At 28.5% G+C, this 21596-nt stretch overlaps 1 protein-coding gene across 2 annotated transcripts in view; it reads right to left on the bottom strand.

Annotated features, from left to right (window-relative positions):
• Positions 1–20234, bottom strand: part of FER (tyrosine-protein kinase Fer) — a 117375-nt gene extending 97141 nt beyond the window's left edge. For both annotated transcript variants that reach the window (XM_076396806.1, XM_076396807.1), the window contains exons 1-2: positions 19719–20234; positions 4772–4962 (exon numbers count right to left, since the gene is read on the bottom strand). In XM_076396806.1, the coding sequence (XP_076252921.1) occupies positions 4772–4962; positions 19719–19914 (387 nt within the window). In that variant the 5' untranslated portion in view covers positions 19915–20234. The remainder of the gene's footprint in view (positions 1–4771; positions 4963–19718) is intronic.
• Positions 20235–21596: the final 1362 nt, after the last annotated feature.

The following is a 21596-nucleotide window of genomic DNA, read 5'->3' as shown; positions in this document are numbered from 1 at the left end:
GAATAATCTCTGTGAACATGTAACAGTTGATAAACGACTACATTCATTGGATGATATGATTGATTTGAAAGCATGGAAAAAGATTTTGGATATTGAAGGACCTAATATGCTAATAACTATCAAAATAGGATAATTATCGGAGCCCATAAGATAATAACCAACCTACAAAATATCACAGCAATTTTACAGCAAGTAAAATATCAGTATACAACGATAAACACTGTGTTAAAGTATACTATGTCGATATAAATATTTTATTTATTTTGTTAGTGTGTGTATATTACGTAGATTACTTTATTGTTTGTTGTTATATGTTAAAATTTCTGCACTATTTATCTTCATGAGAGTTATATAAAAAGAAAGAAACAATAAATAACAAAACTTCAAATCTTATTTTATCAATTTATTTCATATTTTTGTATTAACTACTGATATTTACACTACCCTAAAAACACATGATATTTCATTTAAAATCTAGTTTTTGTCAACCTTTGGATCATCAAAATCAGAAAATGATAAGTATAAAGGACACAAATATGACCATTTTTACTTGTTAATGAATTAAAAAATAAATTATTGCAAATAAAATAACCATATACGCCAGATTTAGCTCTCTTTGGCTTCCAACTGTTTTACCATTTCACATTCTTATTTGGAAAATGATTTTCAATGAAAGTATAACCAGTAACAACAATGTAAATGTATGTAATTCATATCATAAAATCGTGTATTTCTTGTTGAATGAACAGCCGAGTATATGTTTTGATTTGTGTACCAGTAGCAAGATATAATCTCCTAAAAAAGACGACCAAATGGTTTCTTGTAATCGTAACTGTCACTGGACAACTTATAACTGTAAAAAATTCTTTAGGAGTATTGATGGTACCTTCATCACTCAGTTCACCTTCGATGGGCTTCTAAACTACGACTTTCTATCGAAATTGGCATGGTATTCAAGCTTTGGTAGCCATAAAATAAACTCCCAGTCGACAAGGATAAGAAATGTTACCACAACTCAAGAATTCCCGACTTCAAAATTCAATAGTTCAGGACTAGGGACACTGTCAGCAACTTCAGTGATTTTTTGGTGGCCGTATATCCTGAATTCCGAGCTTCTGTTCAAATTTCAGTAAACTACAATTTCAAAGTCTCCAAATTCCAAGAATCCACGGAGTAGAAGTGCTTTTTAAAATTTCAGATTACTACAATTTGGGAGAAAACTCCAGTTTTAAAAAAATTTCAGTTTTCTCCCAAGTTGTAGTAATCTGAAGCAATTACCAGTTGCACAAACAAACAACACTGAGAATATTTGAAACAAACAATATAAGGTATAATACATATTCAATCAGTCAAAGATTAATAACCAGCGCATTCAATCATTTTCAGAAAACTTATAATCGCTAAATGCTTTCAAACATTTCGATCGTAAAACAGAATTGGAAAAAAATTCAACAATTTAATCGATGGGAAATTTTAATTAATCAACGCGTGTATTAGTGTAAATAGTACTTGCGAAACATGGTGGTCGAAATTGGTTATATCCGCTGGTAAACATTCGAATTTCTCAATGGTTCAGGCCATCGATTGCCTATAGACCTCAACAAAAATGTTTTTCGTGTTCGTGAGTCTAATAATATCGCAATTCCAGAAAACGTCACGGGTCTGTACGATATATTAATAGCATGATATAAAACTTATTTTTTTATAGGAGATACGATATAAAAAGTAAATAAGATTCATAAAATAGACGGATATTGACTTATTATCACATTTATTAACATTTTTATTCCTAACAAACTTTTAATTATATATACAATAAAAACACATGTTGGCAAAAAACAAGCATATAGAATCTTTGAAAAACACTATATTATTTGTCTTTCAAAGTAACGAATCTAATAGAAAATATTCGATTCTAAATCGACAAGATAACAGGTTAATTGAAAAGTCCCCGGCCTGACACATAGATGGCGCTACTATCCATAAGTTTTTCTAGTTAGCCCTAACCCTCAAAAGAAGGGTGTATAAATTTGATAGCTGTCGGATCATTACTTTGTGAATTATCGCATTTTGAGTGAAGCAACTTATGTTATTGTGAAAAAATGGATAAAAAGGAATTTCGCGTGTTGATAAAATATTGCTTTTTGAAGGGAAGAAAAACAGTTGAAGCAAAAACTTGCCTTCATGCGGAGTTTCCGGACACTGCCCCAGGAAAATCAACCATCAAGGATTGGTATGCTAAGTTTAGACGTGGTGAAATGAGCACCTAAGACGGCGAATGCAGTGGACGCCCAAAAGAGGTTGTTCGCCGACGAAAACATTAAAAAAATCGACAAAATGATTTTGAATGACCCTAAATTGAAATTGAATGAAATAGCAGACCCTCTAAAGATATCAACTGAACGTGTACATCATATCACTCACGAATATTTGGGCATTAGAAAGTTCTGTGCAAAGTGAGTGCCGCGCCAACTTATTTTTGACCAAAAACAACGACGAGTTGATGATTCGGAGCAGTGTTTGAAGATGATCAAGCGTAATAAACCCGAGTCTTTGCGTCGATATGTCCTCCATCCATCCGGCTCCATCATTTTGCTCCGAAGTCTAATTGACAGTCATCCGAGTGGACTGCACACTAAGAACCTGTCCCAAGGCATTGGAAAACGCAACAGTCGGCTGGCAAGGTTATGGAATCTGTATTTTGGAATGCGCATGGAATAATTTTCATTAACTACCTTGAAAAAGGAAAGACCATCAACAGCCGAACAGGACAGAACGAAATCGCCGAATGCACCGTGTCACAAATCAGTGAAAATTATGGCCAAAATCCATAAATTGGGCTTCGAGTTGCTTCCTCATGCACCGTATTCTCCAGATCAGGCCACTAGCGACTATTTCCTGTTCTCAGATCTCAAAAGAATGCTCGCTTGGAAGAAATTTTCAAAAAAAGACAAATCGTACCACAAAAATGGTATCGAAAAGTTGGAGGGTCGCTATAATCAGTATATCACCCTCGAAGGAAATTATGTTGAATAAAAAAACTAATTTCGCCCAAAAATGAGATTTACTATGATAGGCCGGGGACTTTTCAATTGACTTGTTATACGGTACCATAACAAAAATGCTTCTATCTCAAGAAGATATTTCTTTAGCAAACATACGTGTATATCTAGTCATAACAAAAACCATCAAGAAAATGTTTAATTTGCTCTTTCATTCTGTCATAACTGTTAGTTTCTTTCTTTCTTCGATCGTGGCATTCATCTCAATGTTAGGTAACAAAAGCAGAACACCGTCAAAGTCAAGCAAGTTTAGTGATTAGTAGGAATATACTCTAAATTTGACTTAAAATCAAAGATTGAATTATCCGTCAACCATACAGCAAATTTGGACCTATGGGGTTTTACACCCCAATAGGGTTGTACTAAAACATCAATCCAACTAGTAATCCAACGCAGCCAAGATAAGGTTCTGGAATTAATTACCAATACGAAGATGACCTCGAAATCAAATGGATATACGAAGTGATCTAAAATTTTGCCTTAAAATATGAAATATGGTTGCTAAATTACAGCAACGTGGAAGCGATACAGCTTCTGTGCCACACGCAGGAAATCAGAAGATTGAAGCGAACCAAACCACACGAACGCCTTGCTTGTGTATTAATGCAAGTACAGCAGCACAATAATAAATTAATTTGTAAATTAAGATTGTACTAAGGATATCTAATGTAAAATGTAATTAATTAAAAAAAGTTTCTTTCTTAAACAATTTCTATTTGGGACGATATTAGAATTATAGATATTATTTATTATTTATACATCTCCTGGCTTCCTTTTTGATTTGATTTCTATACTCAGATAATTAAATGCATTTACTTGTTCTATTTTTACGCTTTCAATTTGGTTTTATCCCTTATCACTCTATATTTTCTTCTTATTATTATTATTTTAGATTTTCTCCAACAAATAAACTAAACTAAGGTTTTGAATTGAATTATTGAACCAAGCTTGTCTTTGAATCTTCAAAATGCTGTAAACTATGATAATTATGCAACAGTCTCCAGGTAGTTGATAGGAAAATGTCTAATTTGTGTTGTTTTGTATATTTATTTCTATACGTGCAATTAGTTGACTTCCTATTAAATATTAAATTAGCTTCGAATATATCAAGTTTTGTTCAAAATATTATAACAGTTCGTTATTTTGTTTAGAGAAATGTCAATACCATCGATTTTAGCAGGTTTTCACCAATAAATACTTCTAATAAAAATACATGCAAGAATATAATATATAATAGAAGTTAATTGGCTTGAACTCAATTTATATTAGTCCTATTTTAATTGAACGTTCCATCAATCCAAAATAGATGAAAAATATTAAGATAAAAATAAAAAATATACCATGCTACTATAAATATGAACCTATTTATACCAGCTGATCTAAAGATGTGTTATGTCTTGCGATAAAAGCATTGTTAGTTGTTGTAATAATTTGGACTCTACCCAGAGTTATTGTCCGCCAGTTCTTAGTCATTTCTTTTCATAAGCTTAAGGTCGATATTACGAAAAAGCCTATTTTTACGATTCTTTATATTCGTTAGGCAATTACCAATAACATTTAACCACTGTTTAACCTAGTTCCGAGCGATATCCTTGCATAACATATTGTTTTTAGATATTCATCCCGTAACTCTGACTCACATCATCAGTTATGTCCGCATCGTAACGCTAACGGTACCGGTACTAATGAAATAAAGCGACAATCGTTACCTGGGTGAACTGTTGTGAGATTCGCGTGTGTTCCTCTTGATAAGCCTTCCTCACTTTCCGCTTCTCCGCGTAGAGTGTGTTCAAAGCATCCAACACTTTGTTTTCAACATTGTCCGCGTTTTGTCTTATTAACTTTGCTGTGTTGTCCATTTCTTCCATCATTGATTTCCACGTGGCACATATGACGCTTCCTGTAAACATATAACACAAGTATTGTAAATATTTATTAGTTATATGCTATACAACAATCTAAATTGATTAACTATGAAAATACGATGAAAAAAAAACGAAAAAAAACTACATAATGTTTGAAAAAATGGAAAAATTAATATATTAGACATTTGATTCTGTGCATCCTACCCATCTTTCAGATAATTTAACGGATAACATCCCAAAAAAAAATGTGTGTTGCTCTGCGAACGCGTATCCCATTGGTGAGAAAAGTTGATAGAACGGGGCAAGGTCTGGAGACTACGGCGTGTATGATAATATATCTCATCCAAGATTTAAATTGATCATTTATGATCGGTAGCGATCACTATTAACAGTCTCACTAGGTTTTATCTTGTTATTTGGCCTTGGAGTCGATCAGCCGGCTTTGTCACTTTTCATTACCCGTCGCTATTCGATGCAGAAATAACTTCCGATCAAACCTCTGAAGTAGCATTTCACAGACATTGTCTGTTTGTCTGTCATTCAATTAATGCGACGCTCATCTTCCCATTTTTTGGATCCTCCCCACGTAATCGGTTGCTAATTGTTTTTGGGGCACATTTAATGCTTGCACATCGAAATCACCACTTTCTCATTTTCAAAATCACGCCTTACATATTTTTAAGATTAAAGCATGCTCGTATGGCACAAATGCACGTTTACATACACAAAACTTGACATTTTCATCTCTATTTATTGATCTATAAAGGTCAATAAGCGTTTACATGCACTTGAACCAATCTTCTTAACACTTTTACCACTTTGAGATACAAAACAAGTCATTTGGTGCTAAATCAGTGCTGTATGAAGGATGACCCCCAACAATTAGTATTAGCAACGCTCATAATATAAACAGCAACTCTCGTATACAATTTTCAATTCATCATTATGATACTCTCGTAATCACAATTCAATTAAGAATTTTGAATTCAATTTTATATAGTTGTAAGCATGTTAATCATTAAAATAGAAATAGTAACAATGAATAAAATATTCTGCAGAATGGTGTCAAAGTCTCTTACAAGAGAATAGCCAAAGAACAGCGATATCATGACGCACCAAATGATTCCTTGTATTTGCGACAACCTGATATATGTTTTCTTTATTAATTTAAATTGTAAAAATTATTAAAAATGGAAATCGCACACTCCTTTTAAAACGAAAAACTATTATCTGTTGTAAACAACAAAATTTAGAGTTAATGAAAATTACCTTTGTAATATTCATTTTTCTTAAGGTAAAATTAGTAATAATTGACTTGTGTTTGTTAACAGAAGCGTTAACTTTTATTTTTGAATGTATTTTTTCTTCTATAATTAGAATCACATGGTAATTTGAATGATTGAATGAATTTAGTTAATTAACACGTTTAAATAAAATCGAATAATTTTTGGACACCCTGTATATTTAATTTCACAATGTTTGACGGTATACAATATTATTTTCTCCTTCATAATAATGTGCAGATATTCTCAAATTGTGTAGAGATTCTCAAAATTTTGCTGACACTAGAATACTCAATTAAATCACGGAATTCTAAAAGCTAATCCTGAGCCTCCTTTGAATTTGACCTCACAATCACCATGAGTTAACCAAAAAATCTTCTTTCTGCTAGTAATTCATTTACAAAACAAGTTATTTAAAAATGAGTAATAAATATGTAGACTGTAATAAGGTAAGAAACGGTACAATATTGTTCGGTTACATCACTGAAATATATATCCAGTACCGGGATGACTAAGCGATGACGTCGATCAGAAGCCATCAATGACGTGACTCTCAGGTGATTCTCTCTCTCACTCTTTATCGCTCTCAGGTAACCACGACATTGATATAACCAGAAGAAACATCGAGAAATCTTGAGCCGCATTACATCAATAAAAATAAAGACGGAACCCAGAATTTCATATTGTTTGAATGTAGACTGTTCTTGTAGTAAAAATCATTCAATTAAAAATATGATTGAAAATTCATCTAACCCCTTTGTAGTTTTTTTACCCAATTAATAAAACATTTAATGGAATATCGTCGCTATTTTAAATAAGCTTAAAGTGTAAAACGGATGAGTATGTTTTAGGTTTCAGACGCACCTCGCACTTATTTATAGTACCAACTTTCTTCAGCTGAAGGCCTGATCGGAATACATTTGCATGCATCAGAGAAAATAGTTAATTATGCAAAGTTAATGCCGTCCCACTTTTTAAAAGAGAAATAAATATTCCTGCGGAAATTGTTCCCAAAACTGGCACTTTACCAATGCGAATACCTGATGATTAATTAGTTTTAATCTTGGTTCAGAATCACGTACTAAATTACTTAAGCTAAAGTTAAGAATACGTTTATCACTACATAGTGTAAAACAAAGTCGCCTTTTCTGTCCCTATATCCCTATGTGCGCTTAAATCTTTAAAACTACGCAACGGATTTTGATGCGGTTTTTTTCAATAGATAGAGTGATTCAAGAGAAAGGTTTATATGTATAATACATGCATAATATACTAAGGCAACATTGCTAATTTTAGAGGTTTCTAACGTGATGTCGTAAATTAACCTTTTTTTTTAGGCTTATTTAGCAATTAGCAAAAACGCTGCCTAACCCTACGAGTTAGATCAAATTAATGTACTACAGTATTGTACACCATAAAAAGGTCTACAAAAAAGTCCGCGATGGTATATGTTTATCTTTTAGGGATAACCCACATTAACCATTTTTATTGTTTACTTTTTACGTGAGAAAATGGCTTATTTACGAAGCTATTTTAAGCAATACGGCATTAATCCTTATCGAATTAAGTACCTTAAATACAGTGTGCAATTAATATAGATCAATATGGTTCCTTACAGCATGTAAATTAAACAAATATTTTCGGAGATATTACAAATTTAAAATTTGCGTTTAAAAATGTGTAATGTAATAAAAATTGTATGAATTTAGATATTCCAAAGATAGCAGGAAATCTTCATAGTAAGTATAGGGGAAGAGGAATTGTTTTACTCCAAATTTAATGCGTGCAGGCCAAGGGCAGTAATGAATGAACCAAAAATACTGGATCGATTTTAATCATGTTTTCATTGAGTGACATAGGCATATATATTTTATGCCCGTACAAAGTCGGAGCGGGCCGCTATGTTTTTATATACAACGTTGATATTTTTTATGTAGTGTATTTAATTTAGTATCAGCATTGCACCCGTGCGAAGCCGGGGCGGGTCGCTAGTACACTATAAAAGTTCATGTGTTTTAGTTCGCTTCATTTCTTTTGATTTCCTGCGTGTTGTCCAGAATATTCAACATAGAGGTCAACATAGAGGTTTGTTTCGGCTACGTTGGATTACTAGTTGGTTTGATGTTTTAATGTAACCTCATAGGCCCTAATTAGATTTATGATTGACTGATAAACCAATCTCTTTGATTTTAGATCAACCTGAGAGTGCTGACGATACAGTGGTTTTATCATCACACGAGGATCCAATATTAGCCACAAAAAACTTCATCATAACAAAGTCGAATTGTGTTAGAAAACGTGGCGTATCAAAGCAAATGAGACAAAATCTACCATGTGACATTCGCCCTTTGTAGAAGAACATGTCCCTCAGCAAAATTGTATAACCATGAACTTCCACAAGCAGACAACGTTAAATATCTAAATATTAAAAAGTCTATAAATAAATATATATCTAAAATCTCTAAATATCTATCTATCTAAATGCAGTTCGATCGACGGTTAACATGGAAAAAACATATAGTGACAAAACGCAAACAGCTTGTGGTTAAACTAAACCAAATTTACCGGCTGATAGGGTATAAATATAAATTATCATGAGACACCAAGGCTTTGCTGTATAAGTCAATACTTAGGCCCATTAGGACCTATGGTATTGAATTGTGGGGTACTAATAGCAAATCCAACATAGATATCTACCAGAGGTTCCAGAATAAAATGTTGCGAGTCATCGTCGATGCCCCATATTAGGTGTCCAACGAACTCATTCAGCGCGATATCCCCATAGAACCCATAACGAATGTGATTCGGAATGTTAATGCGAAGTACTCTGAAAGGGCTCAAACGCAAACTACCAAACGAACTGATTAATAGACACATGGAGTGAAATTTAATAATCTGTAGAATAACCTAGAATAGTTTTTAGAATAAGTTAGAATAGACTTTAAAATAAGTTAGACCAGTATCTAGAATAAGATTTGGATTACGGAAATGATCTTCTACAAGTCAGGATAGTCATATTATATAACTGAACTGATATAATAATACTTAATGCCCACGGGCAGATTGTTGACGTTCTAGGAGATTAATTAAAAAAAAGTTGAGAGTACCTCCCGACTTACTGGTTGCTTGACTAATCTGTTTTGCCTTTTGTCTAACATGATGTTTCCTATTTACCTACCATCGAGATGTATACCGAGGTATTTAACTGATTCTACTTAAAGAATCGGGCATCCATCAAGTGAAGCAATTAATTTTTTGCCATTTCGCCGTAACGCAAAATTGACGTGGACCGACGTTTAGCTGTATTTTCCAGTCTCTTGTCCATTTGTAGACTTCGTTGACTCCTACTTTTACTTTTTCTACAGCCTTAGACAGACATCTGTTTTGCCATGATAACTGTGTCGTCAGTAAATGTTCCGAATACTGTTTGTTTTGTTGTTGGGATATCAACAGTATAGGGTAGATACAGGAGTGGACCCAAGACACTAACCTGGGGTGTTCACTGAATGAAAACACACTTTTTAATCTATTTTAGATTTGTGTAAGAGTTATTTTATTATATTTTCGATTCGCTAGAGCAGTTTAAAATCATACAGCAGTCATTGTGATTATTCTATAAAATATTTGATTCTAAATCATCACTACTAGCATAGCTCTTAAGTATTTTATCAATAATCAAAAACATAGAGATAAGAAACGACAATAGAAGGTAACCTAAACTTACAAAACATAAACATAATTAACGCCTCAATTAATCTGAAAATATAACAGTACTTAAAAGGCGATATTTATTAAAATCGATAAAAACTACGTCAGACCGTATCAAAAAGCCAGAAATTTATCAAATTATAGATTTATCTGATAATTGTTGACTAACTAACTGTTCAATATGTGTGAAATAATATGTAAATAAAATACCTATGAAATGTAAATATATTGTTAAATAAAAAGAATATTTATAAATAGTAAATTAAGCCAAGGTTATATGTTTAATATATTAATTATCTATATTTATTTCTACAAAACCTTCCCAGGAAATAAATATTTATCGGTATTTAATAGTATTGTACAACTATTACCGTTGTAAAATTAATAAGTATTAATTAATTTTAAATATATATTTGTAAACGTGATTCTGTTTCCACAACTTTAAATTTCAAAATTAATTCATCATTCACATTCATCAAATGTTCGTTTCTCTCGATGTATGTTTTTAGACGCTTTCAAACAACAATCAAAATGTCTGTATTTTGCTAACCGAAATTCTAATAGTGGTTAAAATTTAAAATATTCACGACAATGGAATATGTGTTCGCCATTATTTTGAAATATCTACGTGGGACAAAAGCCCAAACTATATCACGAAAAATGAAGAAATTATTATATAGAATGTTCAAGATGTCATTGCTATCAATTTCCATATAACTAAAGGGTATGTACGTGTTGAAAGAGTTTTTTCCTTGATGAATAAAATTTTAAACAAGTGAAAATAACAAAACTGAATGTTGTTTGAAACAAAATATTAAATAGTTGAAGAATAAATAATATAAAATATAAATTATATCAAACAAATGCTTAGATCTCATTCAGTACTTTGATGAATGATATCTATTTAACAAAATATAAAGTATTAATGTAAACAATTGTTAAACAACCTAACTTAACTGTACAATTTGATGGTACGATACTTTCTTGCATAAACTAACAGTTTCCTTTTAGTTTTATTATGTTTTATTTTATTAACAATTTTGTATGGTAAATAAAGAAACAAGGAACAGTCTTGAGGAATTGGAACAATGAATTGTGCAAAACTTATTACACGAAAACCTATTTCAAACTCTCAAAGCTTTGAAATAGCTTAGCAGTTAGTTGAAATGAATCAACTGTTTCCAATTATTTACATGCTAGTAAATGAGATGACTAAAAATGTCATTTCCAACCTTTCGACGTGGCCGTTTCGTTGCTTGCAGAGCAAAAAGAAGGGTGTTTCTGGCGTATTGTGGTTGACATTTAAAAGTGGATCCAGTACGTTAGTCCCAAGTGCAAAAATCATGGATTAGTCAAGGAGAACTATACAAAAGCTGTAAATTCTTCACCATAATCCAATGACATCAATTAAAAGTTCTGTCTGGTTCTGTTCACCTTAAGCTTACTTACTGGATATAACGCATTTTGTTGCCTAACCACTTCTTCAGATACACTATGGCATTATTGTCAGAGAGATAGAATAACGTTGTAGGAAATGACGGAAATTATTTTGATTAATATATATTGTAACAAGTTTCCTCAATGAATGCGTTTTTATATCAAAGGAATGATCAGAATACATGCAACTACCTAATTTAATAAGATCTATTAACACATTAAAATAAATATTATTCAATTATTTATACAAAAATTCAATTCGCAACCCTTTTATTGAATGAATTACATACATTACCCTCTTGACTATATAATAATAATACAAAATCATAAATGAAGATACGATAAATTGTTTATTATGTAACTTTATATTAATCATCAAAACAGAAATTGGGAAAATAATATTAGAAACTGGAAAAATACATTTGAAAAACAGTATTTCAGGTTATATAAAATTCGGACTAAAAATAACCGTTAATTTATCAATGACCGGGAAGATAGGGAAACATTTTAGGAAATAATGGAAAAATTTTGATTAATATTTATTGTAACAAGTTTTCTAATCTTTTCTATCTAATTTAATAAAATATACTAAGATATTAAAATAAATAATATTCAATTATTTACCCCAAAATTCAGTTCGCAACCCTTACCTTTTTTATTGAATGAACTACACATATTACGTCCTTGCCAATATAATAATAATACAAAATAATAAATGAAGATACGATAAATTGTTTATTATGTAACGTTATATTCATTATCACAAAAAATTATCATAAATAATGTTTAGAAACTGGAAAAATACATTTTAAAAACAGTGTTTTAGAAGAATTTTTTTATATTTATTGTAACTTATATTGTATTAAAATGAAAGAGTGATCAGAATACTTGCAAATATCTAATTTAATAAAATATATTAAGATATTAAAAAAAATTATATTATTATATATCAAAATTCAGTTCTCAATCCTTATCGTTTTTATAGAGTGAACTACACATATTACGTTCTTGCCAAAGTAATAACAATACGAAATCATATGTGAAGATACGATAAATTGTTTATTATGTAACGTTATATTCATTATCACAAAAAATTATCATAAATAATGTTTGGAAACTGGAAAAATATATTTTAAAAACAGTGTTTTAGAAGAATTCTTTTATATTTATTGTAACTTATATTGTATTAAAATGAAAGAGTGATCAGAATACTTGCAAATATCTAATTTAATAAAATATATTAAGATATTAAAAAAAATTATATTATTATATATCAAAATTCAGTTCTCAATCCTTATCGTTTTTATTGAATGAACTACACATATTACGTTCTTGCCAAAGTAATAACAATACGAAATCATATGTGAAGATACGATAAATTGTTTATTATGTAACGTTATATTCATTATCACAAAAAATTATCATAAATAATGTTTGGAAACTGGAAAAATATATTTTAAAAACAGTGTTTTAGAAGAATTTTTTAATATTTATTATAACTTATATTGTATTAAAATGAAAGAGTGATCAGAATACTTGCAAATATCTAATTTAATAAAATATATTAAGATATTAAAAAAAATTATATTATTATATATCAAAATTCAGTTCTCAATCCTTATCGTTTTTATAGAGTGAACTACACATATTACGTTCTTGCCAAAGTAATAACAATACGAAATCATATGTGAAGATACGATAAATTGTTTATTATGTAACGTTATATTCATTATCACAAAAAATTATCATAAATAATGTTTGGAAACTGGAAAAATATATTTTAAAAACAGTGTTTTAGAAGAATTTTTTTATATTTATTGTAACTTATATTGTATTAAAATGAAAGAGTGATCAGAATACTTGCAAATATCTAATTTAATAAAATATATTAAGATATTAAAAAAAATTATATTATTATATATCAAAATTCAGTTCTCAATCCTTATCGTTTTTATTGAATGAACTACACATATTACGTTCTTGCCAAAGTAATAACAATACGAAATCATATGTGAAGATACGATAAATTGTTTATTATGTAACGTTATATTCATTATCACAAAAAATTATCATAAATAATGTTTGGAAACTGGAAAAATATATTTTAAAAACAGTGTTTTAGAAGAATTTTTTTATATTTATTGTAACTTATATTGTATTAAAATGAAAGAGTGATCAGAATACTTGCAAATATCTAATTTAATAAAATATATTAAGATATTAAAAAAAATTATATTATTATATATCAAAATTCAGTTCTCAATCCTTATCGTTTTTATTGAATGAACTACACATATTACGTTCTTGCCAAAGTAATAACAATACGAAATCATAGGTGAAGATACGATAAATTGTTTATTATGTAACGTTATATTCATTATCACAAAAAATTATCATAAATAATGTTTGGAAACTGGAAAAATATATTTTAAAAACAGTGTTTTAGAAGAATTTTTTTATATTTATTGTAACTTATATTGTATTAAAATGAAAGAGTGATCAGAATACTTGCAAATATCTAATTTAATAAAATATATTAAGATATTAAAATAAATAATATTCAATTATTTACCCCAAAATTCAGTTCGCAAACCTTACCTTTTTTATTGAATGAACAACACATATTACGTTCTTGCCAATATAATAACAATACAAAATAATAAATGAAGATACGATAAATTGTTTATTATGTAACGTTATATTCATTATCACAAAAAATTATCTTATATAATATTTTTTATATTTATTGTAACTTATATTGTATTAAAATGAAAGAGTGATCAGAATACTTGCAAATATCTAATTTAATAAAATATATTAAGATATTAAAAAAAATTATATTATTATATATCAAAATTCAGTTCTCAATCCTTATCGTTTTTATAGAGTGAACTACACATATTACGTTCTTGCCAAAGTAATAACAATACGAAATCATATGTGAAGATACGATAAATTATTTATTATGTAACGTTATATTCATTATCACAAAAAATTATCATAAATAATGTTTGGAAACTGGAAAAATATATTTTAAAAACAGTGTTTTAGAAGAATTTTTTAATATTTATTGTAACTTATATTGTATTAAAATGAAAGAGTGATCAGAATACTTGCAAATATCTAATTTAATAAAATATATTAAGATATTAAAAAAAATTATATTATTATATATCAAAATTCAGTTCTCAATCCTTATCGTTTTTATTGAATGAACTACACATATTACGTTCTTGCCAAAGTAATAACAATACGAAATCATATGTGAAGATACGATAAATTGTTTATTATGTAACGTTATATTCATTATCACAAAAAATTATCATAAATAATGCTTGGAAACTGGAAAAATATATTTTAAAAACAGTGTTTTAGAAGAATTTTTTTATATTTATTGTAACTTATATTGTATTAAAATGAAAGAGTGATCAGAATACTTGCAAATATCTAATTTAATAAAATATATTAAGATATTAAAAAAAATTATATTATTATATATCAAAATTCAGTTCTCAATCCTTATCGTTTTTATAGAGTGAACTACACATATTACGTTCTTGCCAAAGTAATAACAATACGAAATCATATGTGAAGATACGATAAATTGTTTATTATGTAACGTTATATTCATTATCACAAAAAATTATCATAAATAATGTTTGGAAACTGGAAAAATATATTTTAAAAACAGTGTTTTAGAAGAATTTTTTTATATTTATTGTAACTTATATTGTATTAAAATGAAAGAGTGATCAGAATACTTGCAAATATCTAATTTAATAAAATATATTAAGATATTAAAAAAAATTATATTATTATATATCAAAATTCAGTTCTCAATCCTTATCGTTTTTATTGAATGAACTACACATATTACGTTCTTGCCAAAGTAATAACAATACGAAATCATATGTGAAGATACGATAAATTGTTTATTATGTAACGTTATATTCATTATCACAAAAAATTATCATAAATAATGTTTGGAAACTGGAAAAATATATTTTAAAAACAGTGTTTTAGAAGAATTTTTTTATATTTATTGTAACTTATATTGTATTAAAATGAAAGAGTGATCAGAATACTTGCAAATATCTAATTTAATAAAATATATTAAGATATTAAAAAAAATTATATTATTATATATCAAAATTCAGTTCTCAATCCTTATCGTTTTTATTGAATGAACTACACATATTACGTTCTTGCCAAAGTAATAACAATACGAAATCATAGGTGAAGATACGATAAATTGTTTATTATGTAACGTTATATTCATTATCACAAAAAATTATCATAAATAATGTTTGGAAACTGGAAAAATATATTTTAAAAACAGTGTTTTAGAAGAATTTTTTTATATTTATTGTAACTTATATTGTATTAAAATGAAAGAGTGATCAGAATACTTGCAAATATCTAATTTAGTAAAATATATTAAGATATTAAAATAAATAATATTCAATTATTTACCCCAAAATTCAGTTCGCAAACCTTACCTTTTTTATTGAATGAACAACACATATTACGTTCTTGCCAATATAATAACAATACAAAATAATAAATGAAGATACGATAAATTGTTTATTATGTAACGTTATATTCATTATCACAAAAAATTATCTTATATAATATTTTTTATATTTATTGTAACTTATATTGTATTAAAATGAAAGAGTGATCAGAATACTTGCAAATATCTAATTTAATAAAATATATTAAGATATTAAAAAAAATTATATTATTATATATCAAAATTCAGTTCTCAATCCTTATCGTTTTTATAGAGTGAACTACACATATTACGTTCTTGCCAAAGTAATAACAATACGAAATCATATGTGAAGATACGATAAATTATTTATTATGTAACGTTATATTCATTATCACAAAAAATTATCATAAATAATGTTTGGAAACTGGAAAAATATATTTTAAAAACAGTGTTTTAGAAGAATTTTTTAATATTTATTGTAACTTATATTGTATTAAAATGAAAGAGTGATCAGAATACTTGCAAATATCTAATTTAATAAAATATATTAAGATATTAAAAAAAATTATATTATTATATATCAAAATTCAGTTCTCAATCCTTATCGTTTTTATTGAATGAACTACACATATTACGTTCTTGCCAAAGTAATAACAATACGAAATCATATGTGAAGATACGATAAATTGTTTATTATGTAACGTTATATTCATTATCACAAAAAATTATCATAAATAATGTTTGGAAACTGGAAAAATATATTTTAAAAACAGTGTTTTAGAAGAATTTTTTTATATTTATTGTAACTTATATTGTATTAAAATGAAAGAGTGATCAGAATACTTGCAAATATCTAATTTAATAAAATATATTAAGATATTAAAAAAAATTATATTATTATATATCAAAATTCAGTTCTCAATCCTTATCGTTTTTATTGAATGAACTACACATATTACGTTCTTGCCAAAGTAATAACAATACGAAATCATATGTGAAGATACGATAAATTGTTTATTATGTAACGTTATATTCATTATCACAAAAAATTATCATAAATAATGTTTGGAAACTGGAAAAATATATTTTAAAAACAGTGTTTTAGAAGAATTTTTTAATATTTATTGTAACTTATATTGTATTAAAATGAAAGAGTGATCAGAATACTTGCAAATATCTAATTTAATAAAATATATTAAGATATTAAAAAAAATTATATTATTATATATCAAAATTCAGTTCTCAATCCTTATCGTTTTTATTGAATGAACTACACATATTACGTTCTTGCCAAAGTAATAACAATACGAAATCATATGTGAAGATACGATAAATTGTTTATTATGTAACGTTATATTCATTATCACAAAAAATTATCATAAATAATGTTTGGAAACTGGAAAAATATATTTTAAAAACAGTGTTTTAGAAGAATTTTTTTATATTTATTGTAACTTATATTGTATTAAAATGAAAGAGTGATCAGAATACTTGCAAATATCTAATTTAATAAAATATACTAAGATATTAAAATAAATAATATTCAATTATTTACCCCAAAATTCAGTTCGCAAACCTTACCTTTTTTATTGAATGAACTACACATATTACGTTCTTGCCAATATAATAACAATACAAAATAATAAATGAAGATACGATAAATTGTTTATTATGTAACGTTATATTCATTATCACAGAAAATTATCATAAATAATGTTTAGAAACTGGAAAAATATATTTTAAAAACAGTGTTTTAGAAGAATTTTTTTATATTTATTGTAACTTATATTGTATTAAAATGAAAGAGTGATCAGAATACTTGCAAACATCTAATTTAATAAAATATACTAAGATATTAAAATAAATAATATTCAATTATTTACCCCAAAATTCAGTTCGCAAACCTTACCTTTTTTATTGAATGAACTACACATATTACGTTCTTGCCAATATAATAACAATACAAAATAATAAATGAAGATACGATAAATTGTTTATTATGTAACGTTATATTCATTATCACAGAAAATTATCATAAATAATGTTTAGAAACTGGAAAAATATATTTTAAAAACAGTGTTTTAGAAGAATTTTTTTATATTTATTGTAACTTATATTGTATTAAAATGAAAGAGTGATCAGAATACTTGCAAATATCTAATTTAATAAAATATACTAAGATATTAAAATAAATAATATTCAATTATTTACCCCAAAATTCAGTTCGCAAACCTTACCTTTTTTATTGAATGAACTACACATATTACGTTCTTGCCAATATAATAACAATACAAAATAATAAATGAAGATACGATAAATTGTTTATTATGTAACGTTATATTCATTATCACAGAAAATTATCATAAATAATGTTTAGAAACTGGAAAAATATATTTTAAAAACAGTGTTTTAGAAGAATTTTTTTATATTTATTGTAACTTATATTGTATTAAAATGAAAGAGTGATCAGAATACTTGCAAATATCTAATTTAATAAAATATACTAAGATATTAAAATAAATAATATTCAATTATTTACCCCAAAATTCAGTTCGCAACCCTTACCTTTTTTATTGAATGAACAACACATATTACGTCCTTGCCAATATAATAACAATACAAAATAATAAATGAAGATACGATAAATTGTTTATTATGTAACGTTATATTCATTATCACAAAAAATTATCATAAATAATGTTTGGAAACTGGAAAAATATATTTTAAAAACAGTGTTTTAGAAGAATTTTTTAATATTTATTGTAACTTATATTGTATTAAAATGAAAGAGTGATCAGAATACTTGCAAATATCTAATTTAATAAAATATACTAAGATATTAAAATAAATAATATTCAATTATTTACCCCAAAATTCAGTTCGCAAACCTTACCTTTTTTATTGAATGAACTACACATATTACGTTCTTGCCAATATAATAACAATACAAAATAATAAATGAAGATACGATAAATTGTTTATTATGTAACGTTATATTCATTATCACAGAAAATTATCATAAATAATGTTTAGAAACTGGAAAAATATATTTTAAAAACAGTGTTTTAGAAGAATTTTTTTATATTTATTGTAACTTATATTGTATTAAAATGAAAGAGTGATCAGAATACTTGCAAATATCTAATTTAATAAAATATACTAAGATATTAAAATAAATAATATTCAATTATTTACCCCAAAATTCAGTTCGCAACCCTTACCTTTTTTATTGAATGAACAACACATATTACGTCCTTGCCAATATAATAACAATACAAAATAATAAATGAAGATACGATAAATTGTTTATTATGTAACGTTATATTCATTATCACAAAAAATTATCATAAATAATGTTTGGAAACTGGAAAAATATATTTTAAAAACAGTGTTTTAGAAGAATTTTTTAATATTTATTGTAACTTATATTGTATTAAAATGAAAGAGTGATCAGAATACTTGCAAATATCTAATTTAATAAAATATATTAAGATATTAAAAAAAAATTATATTATTATATACCAAAATTCAGTTCTCAATCATTATCGTTTTTATTGAATGAACTACACATATTACGTTCTTGCCAAAGTAGTAACAATACGAAATCATATGTGAAGATACGACAAATTATTTATTATATAACTTTATATTAATTATCACAAAAAAATACTGATAATTATAATAGAAGCTGAAATTTTAACTAAGAAGAACCGTTAATTTATCAATGATATATGGAGTTAGGAGATACTTTCACTATGAACAACAAATTATTTTTATAACAACGTGAACAAACTCCTGTCCCCAATCAAAAATCATGTTATTTTGGAATACTATCGTGTTTTAAGTGATAAATACAAAATATACTGACCGGCCAGGTCATCCCCTCGGTCGATCTTCAACCCTTGCGAGGCGACAGCACTCAGAGCGGTGGCGTAATCCTTGTCGCACTTAACCTTAACATTAATGCACCTCTTCATCGCATCTAAAAGTCTGAGCTCGGCCTCCTGTCGCGACAGCAACGCTTCGTGAGCGACTTTACCCTGTAGGTTCGTGGAAAAGCCCATTGTTTCTATTTTTCTCGTGACACTAGGAACAAACAAACCCGGAACACTAAACACCGATCACATAGCGGGCGCCGACCGCGTGAATTCCGTGCATTCTCGTGAAGATACGGCTCGAATTTTTAATGGAAAATTATTGAAACAAAGTAAAACGAACCGATCAAGAGTTTGTTGATATACGCGCGACGATGGTGTGTCCCTCGGACGTGAAACTCGAACTGCCAGCCCGAAACTAGACAAAACACTACGCTGGTGGTGGCCGGCACTTGTTGGACGTATCTTTCTAATTTTAATGTGCTCGCGAGACCTGAAAAACGGACTCTGGCGGCATCTTTTCGTCGCGCAGGTAACTCTCTACAGGTATCCTAGGTAGGTGGGGGATTTTGTGTTACCGTATTATCGAGAACCACTACTGGTACGTAACAAAACTGTACGACACGGCTTCTACGGATGTCGGCCGCGAACATAAATAACAGGTCAATTGAAAAGTCCCCGGCCTACCATGGTAAAACACATTTTTTGCCAAAATTAGCTTTTTTTATTCAACATAATTCCCTTCAATGGCGATATCTATAATAGGGACTCTCTAACTTTTCGATGCCATTTTGGTAGTACGATTTGTCCTTTGCTTCAAAATAAGCCTCAGTTTCGGCGATCACCTTTCCATACGACGAAAATTTCTTCCCAGCATCGCTAGGGGCCAGATCTGAAGAATAAGGTGGATGAGGAAGTAATTCGGAGGCCAAATCACGGAATTTTGCACTGACTTGTGACACGGTATATTGTCTTGGTGAAGCAGCACTTTCTTTTTCTTCAAATGCGGCCGTTTTTCGGCGATTTCGTCCTTCAAACGGTCCATTAACGCTATGTAATAGTTGCTGTTGATAGTCCTTCCTTTTTCAAGGCAGTCAATGAAAATTATTCCATGCGCATACCAAAATGCAGACGCCATAACGACTTGCCAGTCGACTGTTTGGTTTTCCCACACTTTGGAGCGAATTCATAGTGTGCAGTCCACTCGGATGACTGTCGATTGGACTTCGGAGTGAAATGATGGAACCATGTTTCATTCCTTGTCACATATCGACGTAAAAACTTGGGTTTATTACGCTTGATCATCTTTAAACACTGCTCCGAATCATCAACTCGTCGTTGTTTTTGGTGAAAAGTGAGCTCGCGAGGCACCCCCCAGAGCTTTCTCATACCCAAATATTCGTGAATGATATGATGTACACGTTCAGTTGATATCTTTAGAATATCTGCTATTTCATCCAATTTCAATTTACGGTCATTCAAAATCATTTTGTGGTCACAACCTCTTTTGGGCGTCCACTGCGTTCACCATCTTCGGTGCTCATTTCACCACCTCTAAACTTAGCATACCAATCCTTATTTGTTGATTTTCCTGGCGCAGCGTCCGGAAACTTGGAATCAAGCCAAGTTTTTGCTTTGACTGTATTTTTTCCCTTCAAAAAGTAATATCACGGGAAATTCCTTATTATAAATTTTTTTCACAATAACAAAAGTTGCTTCACTAAAAATGCTATAATTCACAAACTAATGATCCGAAAGTTGTCAAATTTATACACGTATTTTTTGAGGGTTAGGACTAACTAAAAACATATGGATTTAATTATAGTAGCGCCATCTATGTGTCAGGACGGGGATTTTCAATTGACCTGTTA

This window comes from Rhynchophorus ferrugineus, unplaced genomic scaffold, assembly GCF_030347505.1.
Source record: "Rhynchophorus ferrugineus isolate W39M unplaced genomic scaffold, kcgeb_rfMv2 rfM2, whole genome shotgun sequence".
Lineage (NCBI taxonomy): Eukaryota > Metazoa > Arthropoda > Insecta > Coleoptera > Curculionidae > Rhynchophorus > Rhynchophorus ferrugineus.
The sequence above is the reverse complement of the archived record's forward strand: the minus strand, read 5'-3'. Positions and strand labels throughout refer to the sequence as shown.